The 26,121-nt window shown below is 40.8% G+C and overlaps 1 protein-coding gene across 7 annotated transcripts in view; it reads right to left on the bottom strand.

The window, feature by feature from the left end:
• sh2b3 (SH2B adaptor protein 3) overlaps window positions 1–26,121 on the bottom strand; it is a 139,092-nt gene that overhangs the window by 100,847 nt on the left and 12,124 nt on the right. For all 7 annotated transcript variants that reach the window (XM_033043312.1, XM_033043309.1, XM_033043314.1 and 4 more), the window contains exon 2: window positions 22,121–22,942. In XM_033043312.1, coding sequence (XP_032899203.1) covers window positions 22,121–22,915 — 795 coding nt within the window. In that variant the 5' untranslated portion in view covers window positions 22,916–22,942. The remainder of the gene's footprint in view (window positions 1–22,120; window positions 22,943–26,121) is intronic.

Genomic DNA, 26,121 nt, shown 5'->3' with positions numbered 1-26,121 from the left:
ATCTTTCCCTCCTAACCTCATTCTCCTGCCTTCTCCCCCTAACCCCTGACACCCGTACTAATCAAGAATTTATCTATCTCTGCTTTAAAAATATCCATTGAAATATGCAATTCCTAAATTCAGTGTTTCTATCTAAGGTCTGGCTTGAATCCATGAGGTAGCAAAACCCAAAATAAAGTGGTTTCTTTAGGGGCCTTATTTCTTTTTGTATGAATGGAAAAAAAAACGTGCTGAAAAAAGGTACCTGTTGCACACCGTCACAAACCATTCACAGCAAGTTATAAACAGGGACTTTCCAATCGCTAAACAAGGTCAGGCAGATCATGCTGTGGTTAAGAATGGAACCTTAGCTAGTGCTTCGAGCGCTTTACTTTTATAACTAGAAAATTTGCTAAGATCAAAAGTTTACACGGTATGAAACCAGAGAAAGTGTGTCCATTCAGCGGCACCGTCCTTTTCCACATTTGCAAACTCAAGAGGACATTTTAAATGTATTTGTGCTGATCATCTGGGACTTTCCAGAATGCTAAGGACAGCAAGATCAGTCCCATGATCAAGTCTGCAGATAGCCCACATGATTTTTGCACAACAATTTTTAAAAGGACTGCACAATTGTGCCCTGCATTTCGGAAGTAGCGCATCATTATTAGGATAACTAACCATATCATTTTGGACAATTTAAAACAAGAAGAGCAAGGAAGGAGATGATTTGGTCCAAGCCAGTTTGCTGGAAGAGCATTGCAGCTGCCTCCATTCACCCCACTTACCTTGCAGCCCTGTAATCTTTTTTTCTTTCAAGAAACGATCCACTTCCCTTCTGAAAGCAGCAATTTCATCCAAATGTGCCCTTTGGTCATGAGATTTTTCATTTTTAATAATCTATTCGTGGAGTGTGGGTGATTTTTAAGAGAATGTTTCTGTCAGTCTTATTCCTCTGCTCTTTCCCCACAGCCCAACGTATGATTCTCTGTCAAGTGCTGATCTAATTTCCTTTTGAAGACACTGACAGTTTAAGTTGGGGAGATTTTCTACTTCGTGAACCAGGTGGGTTTTTAATGAGAATCCAGTGGTTTGACCATCACTGAAACTAGTCACACAGTGACAGAAATGGTCAGGGTTTTTCTTCGAAGATACACAAAAAGCTGGAGTATTTCAGCTGGACAGGCAGCATCTCTGGAGAGAAGGAACGGGTGACGTTTTGGGTCGAGACCCTTCTTCAGATTTTCTTCTGCAGATACAACCTGAACAGAAACCTTGGATTATCACACCAGGGCCTCAGGCGGCATGTTTAATAGCCCACAGCAGAATCACAATCAAATTCAGGGCAGATCAAGAGTAACACCGGCTCATGAGGGCAAGACCAACCTGAAACATTAGGTTCAGGTGCAAGAAATATTAGGTTCAGGTCAACTGCTGTCACACTGAGGCGATCGTGACACTCCAGAGTTGACAGAAGTGTAGAGAACTATTTCTAGCTCTGGTAGGCAATTTGGTCAGAATTGGGCCTTCGAGCCTGCTCTGCTGCTGTATAGTTCTATGACTCTTCTGACAGGCTGGTCCTGATCAAGGAACCAGGACAATGCGACATCAGGAAGCATTTCTTTACATTAAAGGATATGTGTCCATACCATGGTGTGGGAAAATTAAGACTTGATGGATGAGCGTTCATATCTTTTGTACAACATAGTAGGAGGCCATTCAGCAAATCCCATCAATACTATTCCCTCGAACTACCCTTTACTCTATCACGCGCCCAATTCACCCCCTAATTCTCCCGCCTTCTCCCCCACCCCAGGGGCAATTGCCAGCAGTCAATTAACCTATCCAGCAAGTCCATGCGATGTAGGAGGAAAGTGGAGCAGTTGGGAAAATCCACGTGGCCATGGTGAGTTTGAGAGAACAGAAGTAAACTCGGGTGACTAGAGCTGTGCTACAGAGAAAGTCTTTCCAATGTAAAGGGCTTCTCACGTTGAGAACATCCCAATTGGTTTCACTGAATGACAATGAAAATAAAAAGGATTGCAAGTATGTTACTTACAGATCAGACATGCCAGAACTAATTTGAGGAGCTAAATGGCCTACTCCTGTTCCAGTGTTCTGGTCTTCATTGTCAAGACATAGTTACATTTCTAATCATAAGGGAAATTCTCAATATTAAAAATTAACCCTTGCCTCCCAAGTAAAACGTCTCAACATTGGGCGATCTTCAAAGCACAGAGGCAAAAAGTTCAGGTTTATCCAAGAACAGAGTAAACTTGGCTTCAGTTCTTTATCCAAATTCCAAAAATATAGTTAATCCTTTTTGAAGGCAGGTAGACAAGGTAGTTAGGTGCCAAATGTTGTACTTGCCTTCAATGACTGGGGTGTACAATAGTAGATCTAGGAGCTTATGGTAAAAATGTATAAAGATTTGTTAGGCCACAACTAGATTTAGAGCACAAGTCATACGAGTAGAGTTAGGCCATTCAGCCCATCCAGTCTGCTCCACCATGGCTGATCTATTTTTTCTCTCCATCCCATTCTCTTGCCTTCTCCCTGTAACTTTTGACACCCTTATTAATCAAGAGCCTATCAACGTGCACTTTAAAAATACCAAATAACTTAGCCTCCACAGCAGTCTGTGGCAATAAAATCCAGATTCACCACCCTCTGGCTAAAGAAATTCCTCCTCACCTCCATTCTAAAGTTGCATTTTTTTTTATTCGGAGGCTGTGCCCTCTGGTCCCAGACTCTAGACATCTGCTCTATCAAGTCTTTCATTATTTGGTAGGCTTTACTGAGATTTCCACATATCCTTCCAAACTTTTGTGTACAATTGTGGTTGTTCCAGTGCAGGAAGAACGCAATTTCACTGGAGTGGGTGCAGGGGAGGTTCACCAGGATCACTATCTGAATTAGGAAGTTCACTGGAAATAATCTGAAGCTGTTGAAAGTGACAATTTACACTTTTATAAACCTAAATTGTAACAGTTTTGTGCTTTTTGTTAATCACACAACAAAAACCTAACACAGTATAACCGTACCATATTTTATTAAATACAACCAATGCTCTCAAAAAACTCCGCAGAAAGCAAGGGCTGCATCCTAATGTTTTATATGCAACCCACAAAATGGGCACACAGACATCTCTGAAATGCTTAAAGTATCGAAGAGAATAAATCCATTCAAGATATGTACAGGATGTCAGTGCATGGATCTATCTTCAAGAAGGGTACAACGCTGGTTCTGTAATAATTTCAAACATCCAGTGCAATGTGAACAGGTTCAAAAGAAAAGCTCTGAATTCATCACATTCAAGCTGAAGGGTATTTTGAGACAGATGTAACTATGGAACTGATCCCTATAGAGATCAGTTCCTTTTGGAAATAGTTCGGGGGGGGGGGGGGAACAGGAAAATATCTGTTCCGCAATCCGTATAATAGACGCAGAAGGAAAGTAATTCAACCACTTTGGCAGTTCAAGTAGCACTCCAATAAAATGTACCAGCAGCACAAAGGCCAAATGTGGAATCCCATTTTTAATTGGTAAATATCCATCCAGTTAATCACCTTATTCACAAGGATAGTACTGCATTCTAGGCTGCCCACCACATTCACACAAGACAAAACTCATAGGTAATCAGCTAATAACTAGCAAATGTTTAAATATAGTCTTCAAAATGAGTGGACAAAGAGAACAAGTTAAATATTTATGAACTAATAAGAAACTTGATCAGCAACAGGTTACTGGATTCATTGGAAAAATAAAAGGGCTATTTGAATATGGAAACAATTAACAATTTAATGAGGTACAGGTCTTAAAGCCAAAAGATATATCAAGCAACAGAACCCAGGATATTTCAGAAGTACAATCAAGCTAATTCTCTTCAGTATCGCTGAACTATTTGAATATTTGGTTAATTATTTCATCGTCCAGTTCAGACAGTGCAGCACAAGTTCATTTAACCAAAAAGCCTTTAGGAGGATTAAGGAAGTGGGTTTGAATTGTCTGCTTCTGTTCCAGATCTGACTGGTAACGATCACAGTCAGTGAAATGCTATCCTGCTGGTTGATTCAATTTGTGTCTTTGTGGTCGGTCTTTTAACATGCTGTGAATGCACTTACAGCAGGAAGGAACCATCATGCAAGGCCAATGATAAGATAAAATCATGACTGTCTTTGTGTAAATAAATATAAAAGTATTTTCTAAGAAATACAAATTGAGTGGTAAAGATTAGAAATCTTCAGTACAACTTGCAATTGTGTCCCCTCCCTTGCCACATCAGGTTAGGTCAATTCAAAACCTGGTCTAGGATTGTCAAAGAGTTTTGCAAGGACGGTAATAAGGGATGCAAAGCTTAATCCATTGGACATATTAGAGAAAGAGATCAGTCTCTTTATCATTGAATGATATGGAGGGCCTTGATGGTCTTCTCTTTTGATCTTTAGAAGTGATGTATAAATGCTGGCTGCTTGTACAAGTGGTTTGATTGCTGTAGACTGCAGCTTGTATTTATGTACTTTTTCTTGTTTTTCTGCCTCGACCCGTGCGAGCAATCGATACTGATGTAGCCCTCTGGACAAGCCATTACCTTCAAAACTAATAATGACTATAGTGGGTTGAGGAATGTCTACATTATAGTTTGGATTCAGGCAATGCCAGGCAAGATCGTTAATCTGGAGCCCACAATTCAACAGGCGATAAAATGGGCGTTTAACCATTCTTTATGAACTGTTTCTTAAATTTATGCTGATGTACGTTGACACTAAATGCAAATGTGGAAGTTGAAACATCAGTTCTTTATTGTTCCAAAAGTCATACAGGAAGCTGCAACCTGAAATGGAAATCGATTGAAAGGAAACACCCTTCAGCAGAGCTCAACTCAAATAAAAACACACAGCTATTGGCAACTGCTCCTTTTACAGAGTCTAAATAATGTGATTCTATTTAAATTACATATCTGTGGAATCATTTTGAAATTAATTTTGCCTGGAAAATAACTGATTTGTTTCACATGCTGAAATTTGCAGTTAGGATTCAATCTGAAAGCACTTTGAAAAAAAGATTCTAGTCTTCATATTCTCTAGTCTTCATATTCACCTTTGATATCTTTGTGGCCGATACTGAATTTGGTAAAATACTTTGTGCTTCAAACATCAGCAAAAAATTTTTTTTAATGTAGAAACTACTCAAGATAGCCACTGATAAAAAGTCTGCAACAAAATTGAAAATTAGCTGGACAATTGAGTCAGGTTAAAACTGTCAATAAACAAGCTTGAAATGAATTCAATATTAAAATAGTGAACAGGTTTTTTTTTTTTTAAATGAATGCAAAATTATAACTTTCTTAATAAAACCTGCTCATTTCTACATGAGACTTCTACAGTAGCTTTTTTCAAGTAGTTATTTTGCAGTTTCCAATAGTCAGGCTTGTAATTAAAAGCAATGAAGTATTTATATTTTAACCTTATGTTTCATGGTACATTGTCATGTTGATATTTCAAGAACCTGCCGAATTCACAGGGTAATTAAAGAACAGCTGTAAATCTCAATTCCTCTTTGTTCAACATCAATACATCAACATGGGAAGGAAATCGCTGCACATTTTAAAAAACACCTTCAGCAACACACTATAAAAGCACCTTCCATATTCTTGTCTACACAATTTTTCTGCACTTTGCAAACTACTATCTCAGAATCTGGAGCCACTCCTCAAAAACTTCAGACAACCACACAAGACAGAGTGTGGAGTCTCACTGTTCTGGTGTAAAGGAGAGCCAAATATATTTTTACATTTTCTTTGTCGACCTCAGTGCAGGTGTTTCGTAACACCAGCAGCTGTGCCAGCTGTTTCTTTGATTTTTGAAACCAATCAGGAAAAGGGAATTTTAAAAAAGCAATGTAGAAATAGTATCACATGTTCTGGTTTATCAGCTAAGATTTACACTTTCTCTATTGACTTTAACGCTCGTGTCCCAACAGTATGCACTATGCTGTAGCATTCCTGAAAATCTGCAATCATCTTTATCCAGCTGCATAACTTTTAATAAAGTTCATCCCACAAGGCTAGAATTTATTGTTAGGGGCACATTGTCGAGAGGGTGTTGTCATTGCATGCCCTCATATTACAGCTCAGTGAATTCTGTACAGCTGTATTTCTGAACAGAAGGTGTTGAGAATGCAAAACTCCCAAAGGAGATTGGCATCCCACCCCTTCAGTCAGTGCATGGGCGGAAATCCTGGGGAGGACCCGAGGGGGTGTGGTTCTGTCCCCCCCCCCCCCCCCCATGTGTTGTGCAACATTTTGCAGCAAAACCGCCACTACAGCCTCCGAAGTCAGCCAGCTCCGTGATGGTAAGTCCACAGGCTCTGCGACCGGAGCCCTCAAGGTCGATTCCAGTTGGAGGCCACCAGCTCCTAGAATCTAGCTGCAGTTCCCAGTTCGGCTCGCCTGCCCCAGGTCTGGCTGTAGCGCCCAGGTCGCCTGCGTGCCCCGGGACTGGCTGCAGTTCCCAGGTCACGTAAACTAATTGAAAAAAAAAAACGTCTGTGGGGCGGATGATTTTGGCCCCCCCCCCCATGTTTTAAAAGCGATTCCTGCCCATGATTCAGTGCACTACAGCACAGCACTAATAGGCACCTAGCACAGCAAAGCACAATGCAATAAGTACACAAAGGTGAATGGGTTTCGTATTCCTCATCAACACTGTGCCTTCAGAAGGATTGCCTTGGAATAGCAACACCTCTTTGCTTGCCAATCTGCCCGCTCATTCACACCTTCCAGAAACGAAGGTGAAACTACTATCTCAGAATCTGGAGCCACTCCAATCTCCAGCAAGCAGGCCAAGAACTTGGTACAAACATTTATCTTTGTAAGAGAAAACAAAACTTAATGAATATGACAGGGGCAGCAAGCTGGCACAGCTGGGAGAGCTGATGTCCCTCAGCGCCAGAGACCCGATTCAATCCTGACCTCCTGTGTGAAGTTTGCATGTTCTCCCTGTGACTGTACGAGTTTCCTCCAGGTGCTCCGGTTTCCTCCCACATTCTAAAGACGTTCGGGTTCGTAAGCTAATTGGCCTCTATAGGTAGAGAGTGGATGCGAAAATGGGAAAACAGAGCTAGTGTGAACGGGTGATCAATGGTCAGCATGGACTTGGTGGGCTGAAGGGCCTGATCCCATGCTGCATCATTTAATTAATAAAAACCATATCATCAAAAAGATGAATAGAAGTCCGAGCTCCTTTAGAGGCCACATTCTCACCCATCAGTGTTCAATGTTCCTCCTGAACAGTTAAAGATTTCTAACATTCTAGTAAGAGATTGCTAGTATTTCACAGCAGAGAAGGAAACTGAGTGAACTACCCCACTTAGCCTTATATCCAAAATCACTCAATTTTTTCTTCAAATATTTATCCTTTTCCACTCCAAAAGCTATTTTGAACCCTGCTTCCACCGTCGTTTCAGAAGAAGAATTCTAAGCATGTCCTGTCTGACTAATACTACAGCAAACAAAAATCCAAAAGACGCTCTTGGGAATTATCAAATCTATATCCTCTACTTCAGATTTTCCACAGGAGCCACATACTGGGGTAGGTTTCTAGTATGTACTAGAATAATGTAACCAGAGCAGACTGGACATTCAAAATGAATAGGATGTGAATTTTGGGCTACATTAAATGATAGGGTGAAGTTACACAGGTCTTAACAGACCATTAGCACAGGTGCACACTGCAGAATCCATAGTGCCCTTATTTTTCCAATAAAATGTTTTGCGTAACAGGATTTTAAGATGTTTTTTTTTGCGACTGGTATCAATGGAAGTAGTTCGAATATTAATTGCTGCACAATTTCACTCTGAAATCTCAGCTATTGTGCAATATAAAGGTCTGCCATAACACAAAGTGCTGGAGGAACTCAGCGGGTCAGGCAGCATCTGTGGAGGGAATAAGATAGGTGACAATTCTGGTCAGACCCTTCTTCAGAATGGTAGAACTCGGGGATGTGAAAAGCTGGAACAGAGAAGGGGGCAGTTCAAAGCCTGGTAAGTGATATGTAGAAAAAAAAGACAAAGTGCTGGAGTAACTCAGCATGGTGGAGATGTATTTGACCTACTGAGTTACTCCAGCATTTTCTCTTTTTCTGTCTAAGTGAAAGGTGGATGCAGGTGAGTGGGGTGCAAACACTTGCTGTACTTGAGAGTTGGGTCACAAACGGTTTTCTGGAGGTCTCAGGAAGCTAAAGCAATTGCAAGTAACAGTAATTCATGCCAATCTCCAGTATTTTATCAATAGAGACAGGGTACCCGGCCACTCTTTCAGCTGGGAAATGATGCATGACAAGAGTGAATAAAAACATACAATGCACCACCTGTTTCTTTTGTAATATACTGCTGTATAAATATGCATACCTCTCAGTGGCAAGTCAAGCCTGAGCCAGTCATAAATAAATCAAGGGATGAACAGACATACCGAGAGTGCAAGCTACATCCTGCAAAGAAATATCATCCACCACACAGCAACCAGGTAGAAAGTAACAAAGGGATTCATCTCAATCACACACTTCTGCTTTCGAGAAAACAAAATTCCAAAAGCCGCAACTCTATAGCACTTTGAAATTATGGCTTTTGTACGGCTGCCAGCTCACATCAAAGAGCCATTTACAGGAGTTCTGTTTGTGCTTTCACAGGGCAAAATAGTGAATGAACTTCATTATTTAAATGTAGTTAAATAGCAATGTAGTTTAGTGCAAGATTTTACTGTTAACAAGCTCTTAACTACACATTATCCTGTCTGAAGTGCTGATTCCATAGCAAACAATTGGCAAACACTAGAATTATTCTGGAAGGAAGTTACTATGAGATTATCGTCCTTAACCCAAAATCAGAAATATTCTCAATAGTGGCTTCATTTGTAGCAAGACAAAAATTAATGATTTTGCAACTATGCCGAAGTTTGGTCAAATAATTAATAGCTGCTTGATTCTATGGAATTTATTCAAAAAGGTAGAACTAAACCTCAGTATAAATTGACACGGGACCCTTAGAAACACACAGCGAGACATCCAGCCTCCCAGTCCCTAGCCAATGACCCACCTGGACAAGATCCAGCAGGGGGGAAACAAATGACATTTGTTGATCTAATCCAGTCGAGGAGATGATACCGACCCCCCAGTGATGTAGGCATGGGAACTGCAGATGCAGATTTACACAAAAAAAAAAGTGCTGGAGTAACTCAGCAAGTCAGGCAACATCTGTGGAGGACATGAATAGACGACGTCTTTGGTCGGCACCTTTCTTTGGATATTTTTCAATATGTGTCTTTGACGAGTCAGGATCTGCCCCAACCAGGAGACAGTTCTTGCCCAAAGGAATTTAGCAACCAGTGCTTCCTGCATGCAGCAGCAGCCTACTTGCTGTTCTCAGGAAGAGATGTGGTGCATTGGTTCCCACCCACAATCACATGAAGGGCAATGGACACCATTTTCTTAATCAGGCCTCTGAGCAGTGCCAGTCACTGCTACACAAATCAGGGGACCCAGATGGAACAGATTAAGCCCCATGTATTAAATTTCTTGTGCATCCTTTGACAGACAGTAAACTCCTACCACTGGCTTTTCCATCTGGTAAAGCTGTCAAGGTACATCAAAGTTTCAGAAAGTATCCTAATTAAAAAAAGAAAACTTTGAAATAATTAAATGTTTCATTAAAATGAAAATCAGTAATCAACAGACTTTAGTCTTAACTTTCTTTCCAATAATCCCACAATTATTTCACAAATGACTGGATTTGTGGATTCAGTATTCGGTTTAAACTGGCCTAAGGTTCGAAAGTGAATTCCCCAGCTACATGATCCACAGGTGGAGGTTATGCAGCAAGACCAGAATCTACACGTCCCAACTTGCAGTAAATGCCTAGTGGATTTGCCAACATTTGACAGCAAATCTGGGTCAGTACTAACTGCCTGAGACTCTCCCAGTTTATTCAAATGTCAGACAGAATGTTAAAATCATTCGGACTACTGAGCAACCAGTAATAAACGAAGGGAAAGGGAAAGTGACAGCAGCCTAAAGACTGTAATAAAGAGCAGGACAGTGGCACAGCAGTGGAGCTGCTGCCTTACAGCACCAGAGACTCGGGTTTAATCCTGACTACAGGTGCTATCTGTATGGAGCTTGTACCTACGACCACGTGGGTTTTTCTGGAACAGGAGTAGATTTCAACTCATCATAGTGCCCAGACATGCTGAACGCAAGTGACACGCTGGCTTTAGTCCTCGTTACGATAAAGATATTTTGCAGTTTGCTAAATGTACTACCCACAGTGTCTCCATAGTACCTTATGGCATCTGCAAACATAGACTTCATGAGCAGGTCGTAAAATATTAGAAGAAATGTTAGTCGTTTGAACAATAAACAGGATGCTCAAATTTGGCAGTAAATTCTATAAATACCGCAATGCTGCTCAGCTTTATAAATGAAGATTCCTTCAAGCAAATTTCATTCAAATGTAAAACAATTCTGACATAGCTCCTTGTCTAATAATTTCCTAATGTATACATTAAAAGCAGAAAAAAAACTTACAGGACCACCAACACTCACTTAGAAACGTCAACTACATAGAATTTATAAAACAGTAGTGAATTTTATTCTTGCATTTGGAATGACTATCATTCTCAGAGAGGATAAAAGAAACTGTGGCTGAAACTGCAATCATAGGCAGATGGAGTTGTACAATACAAATTGTAACGATGACTCAAAACAGAACACTGACAAGAGAAAGTGGGCAAGTTTGTGAATGAATTTATCTCCGATATATCTGAGCAAACAAATTCAGTCCATTTAAGATAATTTGAAAACAAGTTGGAAATCTGACAAAGGAGGGTTATGCTGAATTTAAAATCTAATTTACCTGCACATCCATTGCCTTAAAAAAAAAACATTAAGGCACGTGGATTAGCCGTATAGTACTCATCACAGAAGACAGTTAACATCTTGACTCACCTACATTTTAAAAAAGATCTGAACTTTCCATATAAGTTTCATGAAAATAACTTAGTGATTACAAATAAATAACAGTTGCGTTTATAGTGAAAGACAAAATGCTCTCCCCACCCACACTACCAAGCACCTTAAGAATTAACTTAAGATAGGATTCAAAATCAGGGGGAGCCATTGCCCATAAATGGAATGCAAACTTTACTTTTGCTCCCCAGAGATTCTCTTAAACATTATCAGACTTGACCTTGACCGTCTCCGATGACCACACAAAGGCCTACAACTTGCACGGTGGTGCAGCGGTAGAGACCCGCTGCAGGTGCTGTCTGCGCGGAGTTTGTACGTTCTCCCCGTGACCATGTGGGTTTTCTCGCTCTATCTCTAGATGAAACTAAAACCAAACTCCTATATTATTCAATGGGACCATTTATTTAAAATTTCACCTGCAACAAGAACTCAACTTTCAACATAGAAAGGAACGAGGCTTCTGACTTCCATTTGTGTTGGAATAAATGGAACAGACTTCTACATGGTGTTTACATGGAGAACCAAACATCAGCCATCAAAAAGGGCTGAAACATGCCAGATTATAGTTGCCTTCAGTACATTCACTGCTGAGAAAGTATTGAAATTATCTGATTGCTTGGTATATTTTACCCAGAATTTTGTTCAAGCCCAAATTTGAATTTGTGAAAATAGAACCACAATTTTTAAAAATAAATAAATAAATAAAATAAAAATTGATATTGATATTTTGATCCAGCCAACAAAAAAAAAAGAAAAAAATTCAAAAAAAACAGGCCATCTCTCCAAGATGATTATTTAAAGATTTAGGTGATGAATCTGAAGCAAAATCTTCCAATGTGGAAACAAAAATCTTGCCTTCAAGATAAAAACAGAAGCACTTGCCAAACACTTTGTAAAGGCTTAAAGTATGCAGTTTGTGACAGGAAGCATTGGAGGTTGGACGTATGAACAAATCTGCATTTTTATAGCACCTCACATCCACAGGGCATCTGAAAGGACTTTCTAATCCAAAATATTATTTCAGAGCGGTAATGCTGTTGTACAGCCATTTCACGTATGCAAATGAATAATGGCGCTATGGGGTCAAGGAAAGAGCGTTCACGGCGCGGCCCTGTTTCCACCAATCTTTCCACCACCACGCACAAGAAGCACAAAAAGCGCAAGACAGACACCATTGTATGCAGATGCCGAGAAGTGTGTCCAGCTCCGGCTGAACAACTTCTAATCTTGTGTGTAGACTCGATAAGAAGATGGCGCTATAATTACACTTTGACAATCTGACCCGGTGGAACAGTGGTAGCTGGGAGGAGATGAAATATTAAGCCGATCGAAAATACAGCGCATCTAATAACGCAGCACCCGTTTTATGGAAGTGTCACCCTAGAGAGATTCTTTTGTTTCAGAACACCTCACTAATCTAGTGGTAAAATGGTGAATAAATGCGAAACAGGAAAATCAAACTTGCACTGTCGTCAACCCCCTACTTAGAAAATGCTGAGAACTGTTCAACAGGCTGCATGACTGACTAACAGCATATCTGGATTAGACACTATTAATGTTACAGGCACATCAGCTAGCATCCTCTGCTCTCTTCATTTGTCCGTGTTGCAGACTAGTTGGCCTGTAAAACAAACACTTTTTGCTGACAACATATTTGAGTAGACTATTGAGTCACAATCTTTCAGCAATCTATCTGCAGCACCTGCTTCCTCGTAAGTAATTTCACAGAAAACACTGCTCCTTTTCTGAGAAATGTGATAACAAGCACGGCTTTCGTTTATGAAACAGGAGATGTGGAACTTTGATTTATATTTCAGTAGTCAAAGGGTCATGGGCACTTGACGAAGGGTGGGGGGTGCCCTGAAAAAAAAAGAACAAACAGTACTTGTGTCAGCCGAGTTGAACGCCATCGCTTTCTGACAACATCTGACTGCACAGAGGGAACACATAAAAAGAGAAGGAAAGACACAAAGTGCTGCAGTAACTTGGCAGCATCTCTGGAGAACATGGATAGGTGATGCTTTGGGTCAGGAGCTTTCTTCAGACTTATTGATCACTCACCTATCTAGATTCTCCAGGGATGCAGCCTGACCCAGCATTTACAGTTCCTCGTTTGTACATGGATATGTCGCTGTACTGGATACACTCTAATTCAGTTCATGCATCCAAGATGCCAATATCATCCATTGCTTCATCTATACCCTTCCGCATTTCCACATTCAAATATCACGTTCCAGTTTTTCAACATTGTTTCTCAATTTGCATCTCAGGCTGGACAGAGTGGAGTAACAAATCCACTAGCAGTTGCCACTCTAATCATCCAAGCACCTTTTCTGTGTAGCAGAATTAGACAGTGAGCTTTGGCCAAGTGAACAGGGCCCAACCCTCTCCTCATCGAGTGTGCAATGGCACTCACACTAACACTAAAATCAGAATTATACTAGGAAGAACCAGCATGACCTTAAGATTAGTAATGCACTGTTTCTTCTGCCTATCAGATCTCTCGAGTCATAGAGTTATACAGCACGGAGACTGGCCCTTCAGCCCTACTCAGCTACACCAACCATGCCTAACTGAGCTGGTTCCATTTGCCTGGGCTTAGTCCATATCCCTCCAAACCTTTCCTATCCATGTACCTGTCAAAATGCCTTTTAAATGTTATTGTAGCTGCCATAGCCACTTCCTCTGGCAGCTCGTTCTGTACCATCCACTGTGGGGGAAATGTTGCCCCTCGGGTCACTTTGAAATCTTTCCCCTCACCTTAAATCTATGCCCTCTAGTTTTAGATGCTTCTATCCTGAGGAAAAGACTGTAGCTTTTCATCATACCTATTCCCTTCATGATTTTATAAATTTATTGCAGTTGCTGTGTTTTCTTTTCTTAAACTATTTCTCTATAACACTAACCTGAGCTATCCAAGGGGATGATTCTTTAGCTCTCTTAGCTTTCTCACCCCACCATCCCCCACAATTACCATGAAGGGTCCCACCTGAAACATCACCAATCCATGTTCGCCAGGATGTTGCCTGGCCCGCTGAGTTACTCCAGCACGGTGACATTTTTGTATTCATTACTGAGACTCAACTCATTAAGAAACAATGTTGTCATACAAAGGAGTATAGGTAGGCTGTTCAACTGCTGTGTACCTCTATTTGAGATCTGTCCATGACAATGAAGTGAAGGAAACTGCTCTCAATGCCAGAACGGCAGGACCAATTCAAATTGGCATTTGTACATACTAGATAGCAAACTCTGAAGGAGCAAATTGCTGAAAGTTAATGTAAGTTACAAAAAAAGTTATTTAAAAATGGAATTTGGATCTAACGAATGGAAAAAGAGAAAGTAATTGACTGCGTTATTCAGTTTTTCTTTCATTATATCGGGCGCCACACCTCAGGAGAGGCAAACAGACTCTTCAGAATGACAATAGTGAGAGTTAAAATAGAATAGAAAGAGAGTTAAATGTGGACAGTTTGAACAAACTCAGCTCATATTCAATTGTTTAGGTCGAAGAAGTTTGATAACGTGTCGCCAGATAAACTACTTACTCCAGTGAGAGTAGGGATAATATATTAAAGTTGCAGCCTCGTATTAAATACATTTAATACATTAAAATTGCAGGTCAATTAGGAGAGAATATTTCACACACTATTTAAACTAAAAGTAATAGAAATGTGGAACCATCTTTTAAAAGCCTGCCTACTCATTTAAGGTCAAGGGCGAGAAATCTTTGATTGGTATGGGGGTGACATGGGAATATGCAGCCTGGGTTCTGATCAACCTTGGCCTAGTGATAAGCAGATAAGCTCAAAAAGCCAACGACCTACTTCAAATCTGGTGCATTAGACCTGAAGAGAATTGGCTGTGAACAATAGCTCGCTGAGCTTATATGTGGATAGCAAGCCTGGTGCTTCTCGTAAAACAGTAACAAAAACTGCCCTTTGGTATCCAGATCAACTAAAAGTGTCAAGTCAGCTTGCAGGTATTGCTGCCATGTGCTGTGCTGAACCAGAAATACTACTCATATGGTGTGCAAAACATTTTGTCACAGGGAGTTGAAAGAGAACTAGTTCCATATTGGCTGAAGAAGTATCCCAACCCAAAACTGAATTCCTCCAATATTCTGTGTTTGGCTCAAGTCACTTGCTCAACCCCACATGGAGCTCCAGCACCAGGTCTGGAGCTGCTACCTACCATCGCTGACACAAGGTGCATTTCGTTAAATGATACCTGCTTCTTTGAATAAACTTTAAATCTCCATAATCGCAAATCAAAAGGGTGGCTGGCACAAAACTATGTTCGTATAATCGTGCACTGATCCCCATTTGGAATCAATGCAAAGCTAATGGCCAAGTTCCATTCAAAATTATGGGAATTCCAGAGATTCCGAGACAAAGTTTCAAGCCCTGTGTCCGCCAGAGTGTGCATTTTGCCTCTTGATCCATTAGGCCTTTGTTCAAACTTTAAGAATGCAAGTTGGTTTGCCCTACTTTATTTAAGTGGCAAATTTCCAAAATGTCTACCCGATTTATTGTTTTTCTTTGTAATCGAATTATCAGAGGCTTTCCGAAAAGCTTCCTCTATTCTCTGATTAAATCGGATCACAATAGATAAGCAATATCAAACAAAAAAAGTTGAGTTTTCATCAGAGAGGACCTAAACAGCCCAGAATTCTGCTCCGGATTACTGTGCAAAGAGTTGTGTAGAAGTGCAAGCACACTTACCAGGGTCAAGTTTGAATGTTATGCACGACAGTCAAACAACTCGCTAATTTACAGATGAAAAGTGTGACTTAGATGAGATTCTGAAAGATTACTGCTGCTTTTGGAATGAAATCCCAACAGGCATTTAGCAAAGGATGCTACTTAGATAAAAAAGTCACAAAATGGAAATTTAGTATCAGTGCTACATGTTTAGAATGTTGCTGAATTACTAGCCAATGAAAGGTTCAATAATCATAATCATACTTTATTAGCCAAGTATGTTTTGCAACATACGAGGAATTTGATTTGCCATTGTCATATCAATAAAAGCAACAAAACACACAAAATACATTTTAACATAAACATCCACCACAGTGACTCCACATTCCTCACTGTGATGGAAGGCGAAAAAAAGTTAAATCTCTTCCCTTCTTTGTTCTCCCGCTGTCGGGGCCTCGAGCCTTCCGTTGATGGGACGATCTTGACTCCGGTAGCCGGCGGTCGGGCCTTTCGCGTCGGGATGATCAAGCTCCCGCATCGGGTGGAGGGAGGATCTCAGCTCCCCCACATTGGACGATCGGACCCTGGGTCGGGGCTGGTTGAACCTTCTGCGGCTTGGAGCTTCCAGACATCTGTCTCTACCCGAGACGGCGAGCTCCTCGATGTTGAAATCCGCAGGAAGGGATCGCAGGCTCCGATGGTAAGTCTACAGCCCCGCGGTGGGGCTCAAAGTCAGTCTCGAGCAAGACCTCCAGCTCCACGATGTTAGGCTGCAGAGCGACCGGAGATATGATCCGGAAAACAATTGCATCACCGGAAAGGTAAGAGATTGAAAAAATATTTTTTTTTCCCCGACCCCCCACCCCATAAAAACACACGAAAAATAACAAAAAAGACAAACCGTTGGCGAGGCTGTCATCACTGATGGCGCCACCAAGTGGTATCACGTAGTAGTTCATCCAATACAAAAGATTATAGGAGAATTTAGAAACTTGTATAGACCAAAGGCAAAAATTGAACTGCGACCTCAGTTTTACCTACGCCTGAACTGCGACCTCAGTTTTACCTACGCCCAAAAGGCAACACTCTCCATCGAAAGAGCAAAACCACATCTGGTTTCCTGGTTACGTGCATTCTGCACTGGTACAGACTGGTTGATTGGGGGGGGGGGGGGGGGGGGGGGGGGGGGGGAGAGAGAGATAGGGAGGGGCAGGGCAAACAGGTCAGTCAATTTAGAGCAAATTTTAAATTAAGCCCTATACAGACAAAAGTCATGCCGCCTGGCAACTTTTTACTTAAGTAACTATACTGATCTTCAATCATTGGTTTTTAAGTAGATTCAGGACCAGGTTAAAGCTGAGCAGATGCAGACAGAAATCGAGATACATTATGTTCGTTTGCCTTATGCTGTAATCGTCAGAGCTGCACAGGAAAGTCTGCCCTTGCAATTATTGGCCTCCTGCACTTTTGGCTGCAGGTTCGAGGAAGGTTTGCAAGAGCATTTATACTCAGATTGCTGGCTGGAGACGCCCAGCAGATAAACTGCTTAAGCATTATCCTCCCGAGGTCACAGGTTAAGTATGGGTTCCAGGGTACGTGTGAGCACAGGGCATGGTTGGCCTTTCGGCTACAAAAGGTCAATTCCATGAGAAGTCTTGTCCAGCGTAGTATTGTTGGTAAAACTTGCACATTTGGAAAAGGGCAAAAAAAAAAGGATCTTATCTGTTTACTGCTTAGTTATTAAACAGCATTTGCAGGTGTTGCATAAGACTAGATGCCCTCCCTTCTCAAATTGGGAATAGTCACATATGGAAAAAAGATACCACAGGCTAATGTTTGAAGGTACTCGTGTGAGGTTCTGCGAGATTCCCAACTAATCGGAGTGCCTTTAAAACCAGGGAAGTGAAACAATGGAAGAACATGCAAGTAATGCTTTCAGGGCTGTGGTTTTAAAGTACAGTCACTTTGTTTCCTCTCACCTCAATTCATTTCTTCATTTTAAGCACTGAACAAATTAAATGCTGGTAAATTATTGTGTTTATTACTTCTGTGTACAACTGCTATTCATTGTCAGACGGCAAAAGACAGATGCACCAAAAATAGAAGCAAAATCCAGATAAAGGGGAAAAAATGCATTTCCATGGTAGAAAAACAGGAAACATAGATCAAATGTTTATCTGAAAGTCAAAAACTGCAAGCAGCCCTGCCAAACCACTGCACACAACGTAAAGACAAGTGAAAAAGTTATTTAACATCTCAGAATTTAACATTCAGCCTTAGCTTTGTGTTCACTTTAGTTCCTTTACAAAGGCGCAGCAATTGAAAGTATATTCTAGATCAATATAACAATAGATTGGACAATTGTTAAATATTGAACTACGACACTATCCAAGAGAAAATCGAGCCACCTCTAATGTGTTGTCAAAGACACACACATGCGCGCGCGACACTGACTCGCCTCCCTTCTCCCGGGTGGAACAGTAATATACTACGACTTGTTTCATTCCACAACACAATATACACTCGTCACAATGTGTGCACATTGCCACATTGAAGGGCCAAATTCTAGGCCAGAAAGACTAATTAGCTCCTACTGCATTGATGAAATTTAAAAAGAAAATCTTTGTGGCATTGTGTGAAAGGCAGATTAAGTTATTGTTACCCTTGTAACAAATCATTCAGCCCATTGTACCTACAGTCTCTTTAATCAGACTGATCAATTAATCCCACTCTCTTTCCCTACTTTTCCCTTGTGTGCTGTGTGCCATCCCTTCTGTGGTTGAAAGCTTAACTACAGTCATTGCACAAGGTCGCACATGAGAACCAAATGATCAGGGCACTGAGAAGAGTACAAACATTCAGTAATCTTAACTGGGAACTCTGGACTTCCCTCCCCAAGTCTACCTTCCTCTGTCTATCTCAACCAGCACTTAGTGCCTTGTTTTTGTAAGCTGGCACCTGCAGTTCCTGGTGCCTCTTTGTCTACATTACTTTCTTTACTTTCAGTCCTTTCATTGCCTGATGCTGTCTTTTGTTTCGTACAATCACACTTCTATGGGGCAACTTTGCAAGTTTTCCGACACTAGAAAGACATTTATCAGTGTCTCCAGGAGAAGACAGATGATAATTTAAAAAAAAAAACTCCTTTCATGTTTGATATTGAAGTAATTTTACTTGCTTCAATTAAATATTGGACATCCAGAGAAACCCTTTTCAACAATGAGCAGGAAACATATGGTTAAATATTTATGTAACATCCAGAAGGGCACAACTATATTAATGCTGTTGTTTATAGGACACGAGGGAACATTTCAGTTGAATCACGCTAGTCAGGCAATGTGCCTCACCACACAACTCAACCTTCACCCGCTCTTTAAAAATAACCAAAGTAGGAAATATTCAAACAGATGGTGGCTGCAGATGTGCTGAAAATGTGATCTTCCGCTTCTGTCCACGAAAGCTACAGTACATAAAGAATTGATTTGTAAAATAACATACAAATTTAATTTCAATTATTTCACAGAGATGAGCATTATTTTAAATGTTAGATTTGCCTTTGGAAAAATGAAGCCTAATATGTTTCAACTAATAAAATTGATCACAAGGGCAAAAGTGGCCATTTATATTGTTCAATGGAATATTCAAATAATGCCCAATATTTAAATGAAGCAAGTAAAATTACTTCTTCAACATCGTAGGAGGTTTACAGTGCTACAACCCGCTATTTTTAATGAATAGCAATCCACATTTTTTTTTTAACATGTTGCAATCATTGCTGTCACACAAAAGAAAGAGCAATCACCAAAACATGTGAAAATGCAAAGTAATGACTGTGACACTAACTAATACTATGTGTAGTAAGAACTGCAGATCCTGGTTTAAATCGAAGGTAGACACAAAATGCTGGAGTAACTCAGCGGATCAGGTAGCATCTCTGGAGAGAAGGAATGGGTGATTAAGAAGGGTCTCAACCTGAAACATCACCCATTCCTTCTCTCCAGAGATGCTGCCTGTCCCGCTGAGTTACTCCAGCATTTTGTGTCTACCAACTAATACTATGCTTGATACCCAATGCATTGATCCCAGCACACTATGAATTGTAAAAGGCATTCAATGCACTGAACATAAATGAACACTGCGGCTTGAGACACTGCTGCAAACACAAAGTACAGCTATCAAATATAAGTCTGCATTCTTAGATCCACAAACATTGAACCAGCAGTTACATTGTCCACAAGAATAACAAAGATGCCTCAAATCCCTATTTCAGGAATCCAGATTTTTTTGATTTTTTTTATATACACACAAACACGTTTGTATAAGTTACAAATTTTACATGTGGTTTGTATGTAGCAGAGTGAGATGTAACTTCATGCAAGCACCATGGGTTGAACATAGAGGTTATATGTATTTCTAATTATAAACACATTTCCCAGATTATTCGGCATTGTAAATTGGAGGAAATAAACAACAAAAAAAACGGAAATTAGATCACTTCCGCCAATTCCTTATCTTTTCCACAAATTATGCTCGTAGCCATTGAGAGTACAAAAAAAAATTAGTAAACAACTCAATCTATGACTGGTCTTTGTTAACACAGGACAAGGTGGTAACAAGGCTAGGGGAATCCAGGGACTGGTTAGTTTCCAAGAGTGCCTATATCTAGTTTGAGGGAAAAGCAGAGGGAAGAGCACTGACCAGGAGTGTTGTGGGATGCATGACATTGAAAATAACATCAAAAGCAAGAAACTGGGGCATCAACAGCAGCCACAACACGTTTCAGGACAGACGGACATCATTTACAATTACCCACCAGAAGAAATGACCAAACAAAAAACAGAACCATGCTGCATTGCTTGAAGGGCCTGTCCCACTTGGCAATTTTTTCGGCGACTGCCGACGTCATATCATTGTCGCCAAAAGATTTTGAACATTTCAAAATGCAGCGGCGACAAAAAAAATGTTGCGACACTTGAAAAAAACACCGCGCATCTTACGTCATCATGCCAGGTCACGCCGCAAATTTTTCAGTGACCTGATACGTCAGTCAATGATGCTGGCAACCACTGAAAAAAAAAAAATCGCCAAGTGGGACAGGCCCTTAAGGCCTGACATAAGAAAGCATGTATTCAGAACTGGTTCTACAATGTGTGGAACTGATAACAATATCTAGTTAGAACACAAGCAATGAATGAGAACCAAACTCTCCAACCTCTGGACATAGCAGAGACTTATTGCAGGTGTTTAGAGGATACCCTGATGATCAAATCAATCATGGAGTTGGTAGATTTGCACAAATTGACTTCATTTCAAGAGATCTATCACAGTCGCTGCCTAAAAAAGGCTGCCAACATCATCAAGGACCCACACCATCCTGGCCACACACTCATTTCTCCGCTGCCACCAGGTAGAAGGTACAGGAGAGCACATCCAGGTTCAGGAACAGCTTCTTCCCCACAGCCATCAGGCTATTAAACTCGCTAACAAACAAACTCTGAACTATAACAGCCTATTGCACTTTATCTGTTTATTTATGTGTATATATATGGTCTATGCTATATAGACACACTGAACTGTTTTGTATTTATGCTTACAATACTCTGTTGTGCTGCAGCAAGCAAGAATTTCATTGTCCTATCTGGGACACAAGACAGTAAACTCTCTTGACTTGACTCGACTTGACACTTTTGCCTAATTTATGGATCTCAATTTGTTTGACACAAGTTGCAGCACTTACTGTGCAGTGCACATCATACCCCATAGCAAGATAAAATGTTCACGTGCCACCACTAAAATACTAGCTCAAAATTACAATCCAGCAAGTTAAAAATTAAAAAAGTCACGTCTTTATTCTGCTGGGCTATATCACATCCGTTTAGTGCTGGCAGTGGACCAAGCTAAATATGAAAACAGATGCTAATGTGAGACACCTCAGGCAGCACAATAGTGCAGATGGTAGAGCTGCTGCAGCACCAGAGACCCGGGTTCGATCCTGACCTCGGGTCTATGTGGAGTATCAACGTTCTCCCTGTGACCGCATGATTTTCCTGCATCATCTCAAAGACATGCGTTTGGAGGTTAATTGGCCTTTGTAAATTGCCCCTAGTGTGTAGGGAATGGAAAGAGAAAGTGGGATAACATAGAACTAGTGTGGTCAGGTGATCGATGGTTGGAGTGGGTTTGGTGGGGAGAACAGGCCTGTTTTCATGCTGTATATTTTATTGAACAACACATGCTCATTATCTGTGAATATATTATATGATGCCCTTAATAATTGTTTAAGCAGATTCCTATAGTGTTTAGAATGGTTCTAAATTCATGATAACTGCTTTAACATAAAACTATCAAAGTCTGCCAGCATAATAAGAGTTCAAGTAATCGCTCAACCACCCGGTCATAATTGACATTGCACATACCTTTGGTGGATCAAACAACTCCAAGATGTATCCACCACCTTCGCAAGACTTTGCCCTTCGTACAAGCAGCCTACACTTTTGCCATCGTGTTCCAATGTCCACGCCGACATCATCCACCACCATATAATTTAAAATGTCTTCCTTGCGGATGTCGTGAACCTCTTCTTTAGACGAAGTTCTTGAACGAGTGAACTTATGAGTCAGGTGTTTCAGCCACTCCTTTTCAGGAGAGTTGGCCACGGCAGAAGCTCCTCTTCTTTCAATCACTGTGGAATCTGTGGATTTTCTCCGGAACAGGCCACGTATGCTGCCCCCCACAGTTCTAGTAAACTGCGTCAGTGCTTTCGGTCGCTCAAGCGAGGGGCACGCAGAAATAGAAACATCTTCAGAGCTTCGGGCTTTCGATGAAAACACAAGATGCGCATCGGAACCCCTTTCTGATGCCTCAGCACTGTTCACCGCAGCATCCATCTTAGGTACAACCAGACCAGAGGAGCCATCAGGATTCTTCCTGCCAGTTTCCCTGTAATCCTGTACTCCTGTGAAGGGCGCCACAATACACCTGTTCATTACAAATCCCTCCTTTACCTCATTCCTGAAGTACTGCTGAAAGAGATCAGTAAAATACGAAGAAAAGTTTTCAGCCCCTTGCAAGTCGTGATTTGGGCTTTCATTTGCAAACAGCAAATAGTGCCTGGCAAGTTCCCTGGCAGTAGCATGAGCGTGTAGCTCACACAACTCTTTCCAGCTACGCGGCTGTGTCGGAGACCCTTGTTCTACAGTGTCGCCATTCATTGCAACATCTGGCACTGCTGGATTACGCTGGAGAAGGAAAAGAGACAAAAGCTACATTAGTGCTTTGGAGAAATGCAAATACAAAATAAAGACGACAAGCAAACAAAAGAAAGTCTGGGTCAAGTATACAAATGCAAGTATAGATATTGCAGCAATTCCTTTTATACGTAAATGCATGTATTTGTACAATATCCATAGAACATAGGAAACTACAGCACAGGAACAGGTTCTTCACCCCACAATGTCTGCGCCGAACATGATGCCAAGATAAAAAAAAAAAGACAAAGTACTGGAGTAACTCAGCGGATCAGGCAGCATCCCTGGAGAACATGGATAGGTGACGTTTCGGCTCGGAACCCTTCATGACGAAGAGTCCCAAACTGTTCTCCAGGGATGTTGCCTGACCCGTCGAGTTACTCCAGCACGTTGGTGTCTTTTTTTGTAAAACAGCATCTGCTGTTCCTTGTTTCTACAGGATGCCAAGATAAACTATTCTCATGTGCATGATCCATATCCCTCTATTCCCTGCATATCCATGTATTTATGCAGAAGCCTTTTAAACGGCACTTTCAAATGGGCCCCCATCACCACCCCTGGTAGCACATTCCAGTCATCCACCACCCTGTGTACAAAAATATGTCCCGCACACCTCCTTTAAACTTTCCCTCTCCTACCTTATCAAAGACCAGAGGGTACAGGTATATTTCCATCCTTCGACAAAGGTTTTGACAGTCTACCCCTATCTGTACATCTTAATTTTGTAGACTTCTGTCAGGTCTTTCCTCAACCTCCAGCATTCCACATAAAGCAAGTCAAGTCTGTCCAGCCTGTCCATATTACTAATACCCTCTAATCCAGGCAGCCCGTGGTAAGCCTCTTCTGCACTCTCACCGATGCCTCCACATCCTTCCTCTAACCCTTCAAGAAAACCTCAAATGTTATTTGCTTGCCAAAATGTAAATCAAATCTTTGGAGAACTGAGGAACTACAAAGACAATTTCAGTACTTTGAGATTAACAAACTTAAATAATTACTTCAAAAAGACTTTTATTTGGCCTACAAAATCACTCAATGCAAGACATCATGGTTCCCCTGCTAAGCACGTAGGAGTCTCACTAGATTTTACAATGCTATTATTTACACATTATGCAGTGTTTGAGAATAAAAATGAACCAGAATCTGCTCCTATAAATGAGAACTGCCAACGAAAATTATTTTGAACTTTACTCCAGTGATTTAGTTGATAAATGTACTGCACTCTGTGCAGCCAAGCCATGCAGACCAGAAGGATCAGATTCCATCTACAATTGTCATCTAGTGTTTTGACTCATTCAGAATGAAAGGATATGGAGAGAAAACAAAAGCATTCACACTTAAATGAATTACAAACATTTCATGAGACAGCACCAATTACACATTAATTTTTTTTGTTGCAATTTTGAGTGTAAATTAATTATGTTAGTTTAGAGATATTTTAAATGCATAGAAACAGGCCCTTCAATAACTCATTCAGACTAGATCCATGTTATCCCATTTTCACATCCACTTCCCACATACTGGAACAATTTTACAGAGGCCATTGACCTACAAATCCACATGTCTTTGGGAAGTGGGAAAAAACTGGAGTACTGAGAGGAAGCTCACATGGTCACAGAAACAATGTGCAAACTCCACACAGACAGCACCACGAGGTCAGGATCAAACCCGGGTCTCTGGCACTGTGAGGCATCATTGTGCTGCGATTCTTGTCTTATTCTTTGATCCTTTAGACTCCTCAAAGCCCATAAACCATCTGTAAGGCTTAAGTCAGGAGTGTGATGAAGCACCCTTCACGTGTAGTTGACTGAAACTTCAACAATGCTCACAAACCACAATCCCATACAAGGCATAAACCAACATGCAGAAATAAATCAACAGTGAAAGTTGACTTGCTCAGTCATTGTGCTGCTTTCAAACAACAGCAGTTGACTCTAAACAAAACCAGTGAAATCTCAGTGCTGGAGGACTTCCCACTGCCAGGCTGGTAAGTTATCGACACTGGTAGAAGCCCCTCAGTTGATTAAAACATGTTCCTCCTTCCATCTTTGATATTTTGAACGGAAATTTACTTGATTAAGATTGCTGGTTAAACACGGATCCACTTTTGCTGCTTCATGTAGCTGTTCAACACTGCACATTTCCTGCTTATCTAGTTGGTTGTACGAGAACAGCGGCTCCCAAACTGCCCGTATGAAAGCCCCATTTGTTCGCACTCAGTAATACATGCATCACATTCCCACCCCCACAAATACTTGAAGATACCATGGGTTGTTTCGTTTATGGAGCTGGGGCTCCCCCAGGAATTTCTGCCTTTGCTAGCAGTGCCACAGTTTGGGCAGCGAGCAAGCCAAGTATATTTGTCACTACCTCTACTTTATTGTGAACTACTAAATAAATTACCTCAATGCTATTAAAGCCTTGTTAAAACCCTTGCAGGTTATGGCATTCTCAATCCGAGGGACTCAGGGCACCCCAGGCTGCTGCACATTAACAATTATTTATGACTCGTTATAAATACAGCTTCAACAAGCCAGAATTTCAGATGTGATGAGCAATTGTCTTGTTCAATGCACTATAATCAGTCTTTTATATTTAACATGCAAAACTGCAAAAAGTTATATATTTGTCACAGGAGAGTAAACATTGAAACCAACTGGAGAAATAATGCACCAAATCCAAAAACAAATTCTATGGATTTGCAATACTCTTGGGATAATTATAAGCAATCCAGTTTGGCTTTGTGACATTTTTAAAAATCATTCCTGCATAAATGTTATTGCAGTCCTTGCAGAATTAAACAATGAGCATTTGTCAGATACTTGTTTACCACAAGTCATGCCCAGTTACTACACATGGATTCATTGCCCATTTTGGAAAGTTCTCCTGCATATGTTTTAAGTGACACCCACACTCATGACTGACAGGATGGACTATAAATAATCAAACTTGCGGGAGAGAAAGTTTTATCTAAAATAAATGGTTTTTGGAGTGCAGTTTATCTTTTATTGAACAGTTATTTTGGAAAGACTTTAAAGAAATAAGAACTTTGTATAAATGCTGTTTGAAAACCTTGGAATCATCAAGTGACTTGGCGGACAGTGAATGACTAGTTTTAAGCGCATCAATATCACGAAGGCAAAAGCAGCAGCTGCTACTTGATATTTGCA

This window comes from Amblyraja radiata, chromosome 25 (genome assembly GCF_010909765.2).
Source record: "Amblyraja radiata isolate CabotCenter1 chromosome 25, sAmbRad1.1.pri, whole genome shotgun sequence".
Taxonomy (NCBI): domain Eukaryota; kingdom Metazoa; phylum Chordata; class Chondrichthyes; order Rajiformes; family Rajidae; genus Amblyraja; species Amblyraja radiata.
This window is presented reverse-complemented; position numbering and strand designations above follow the sequence as displayed.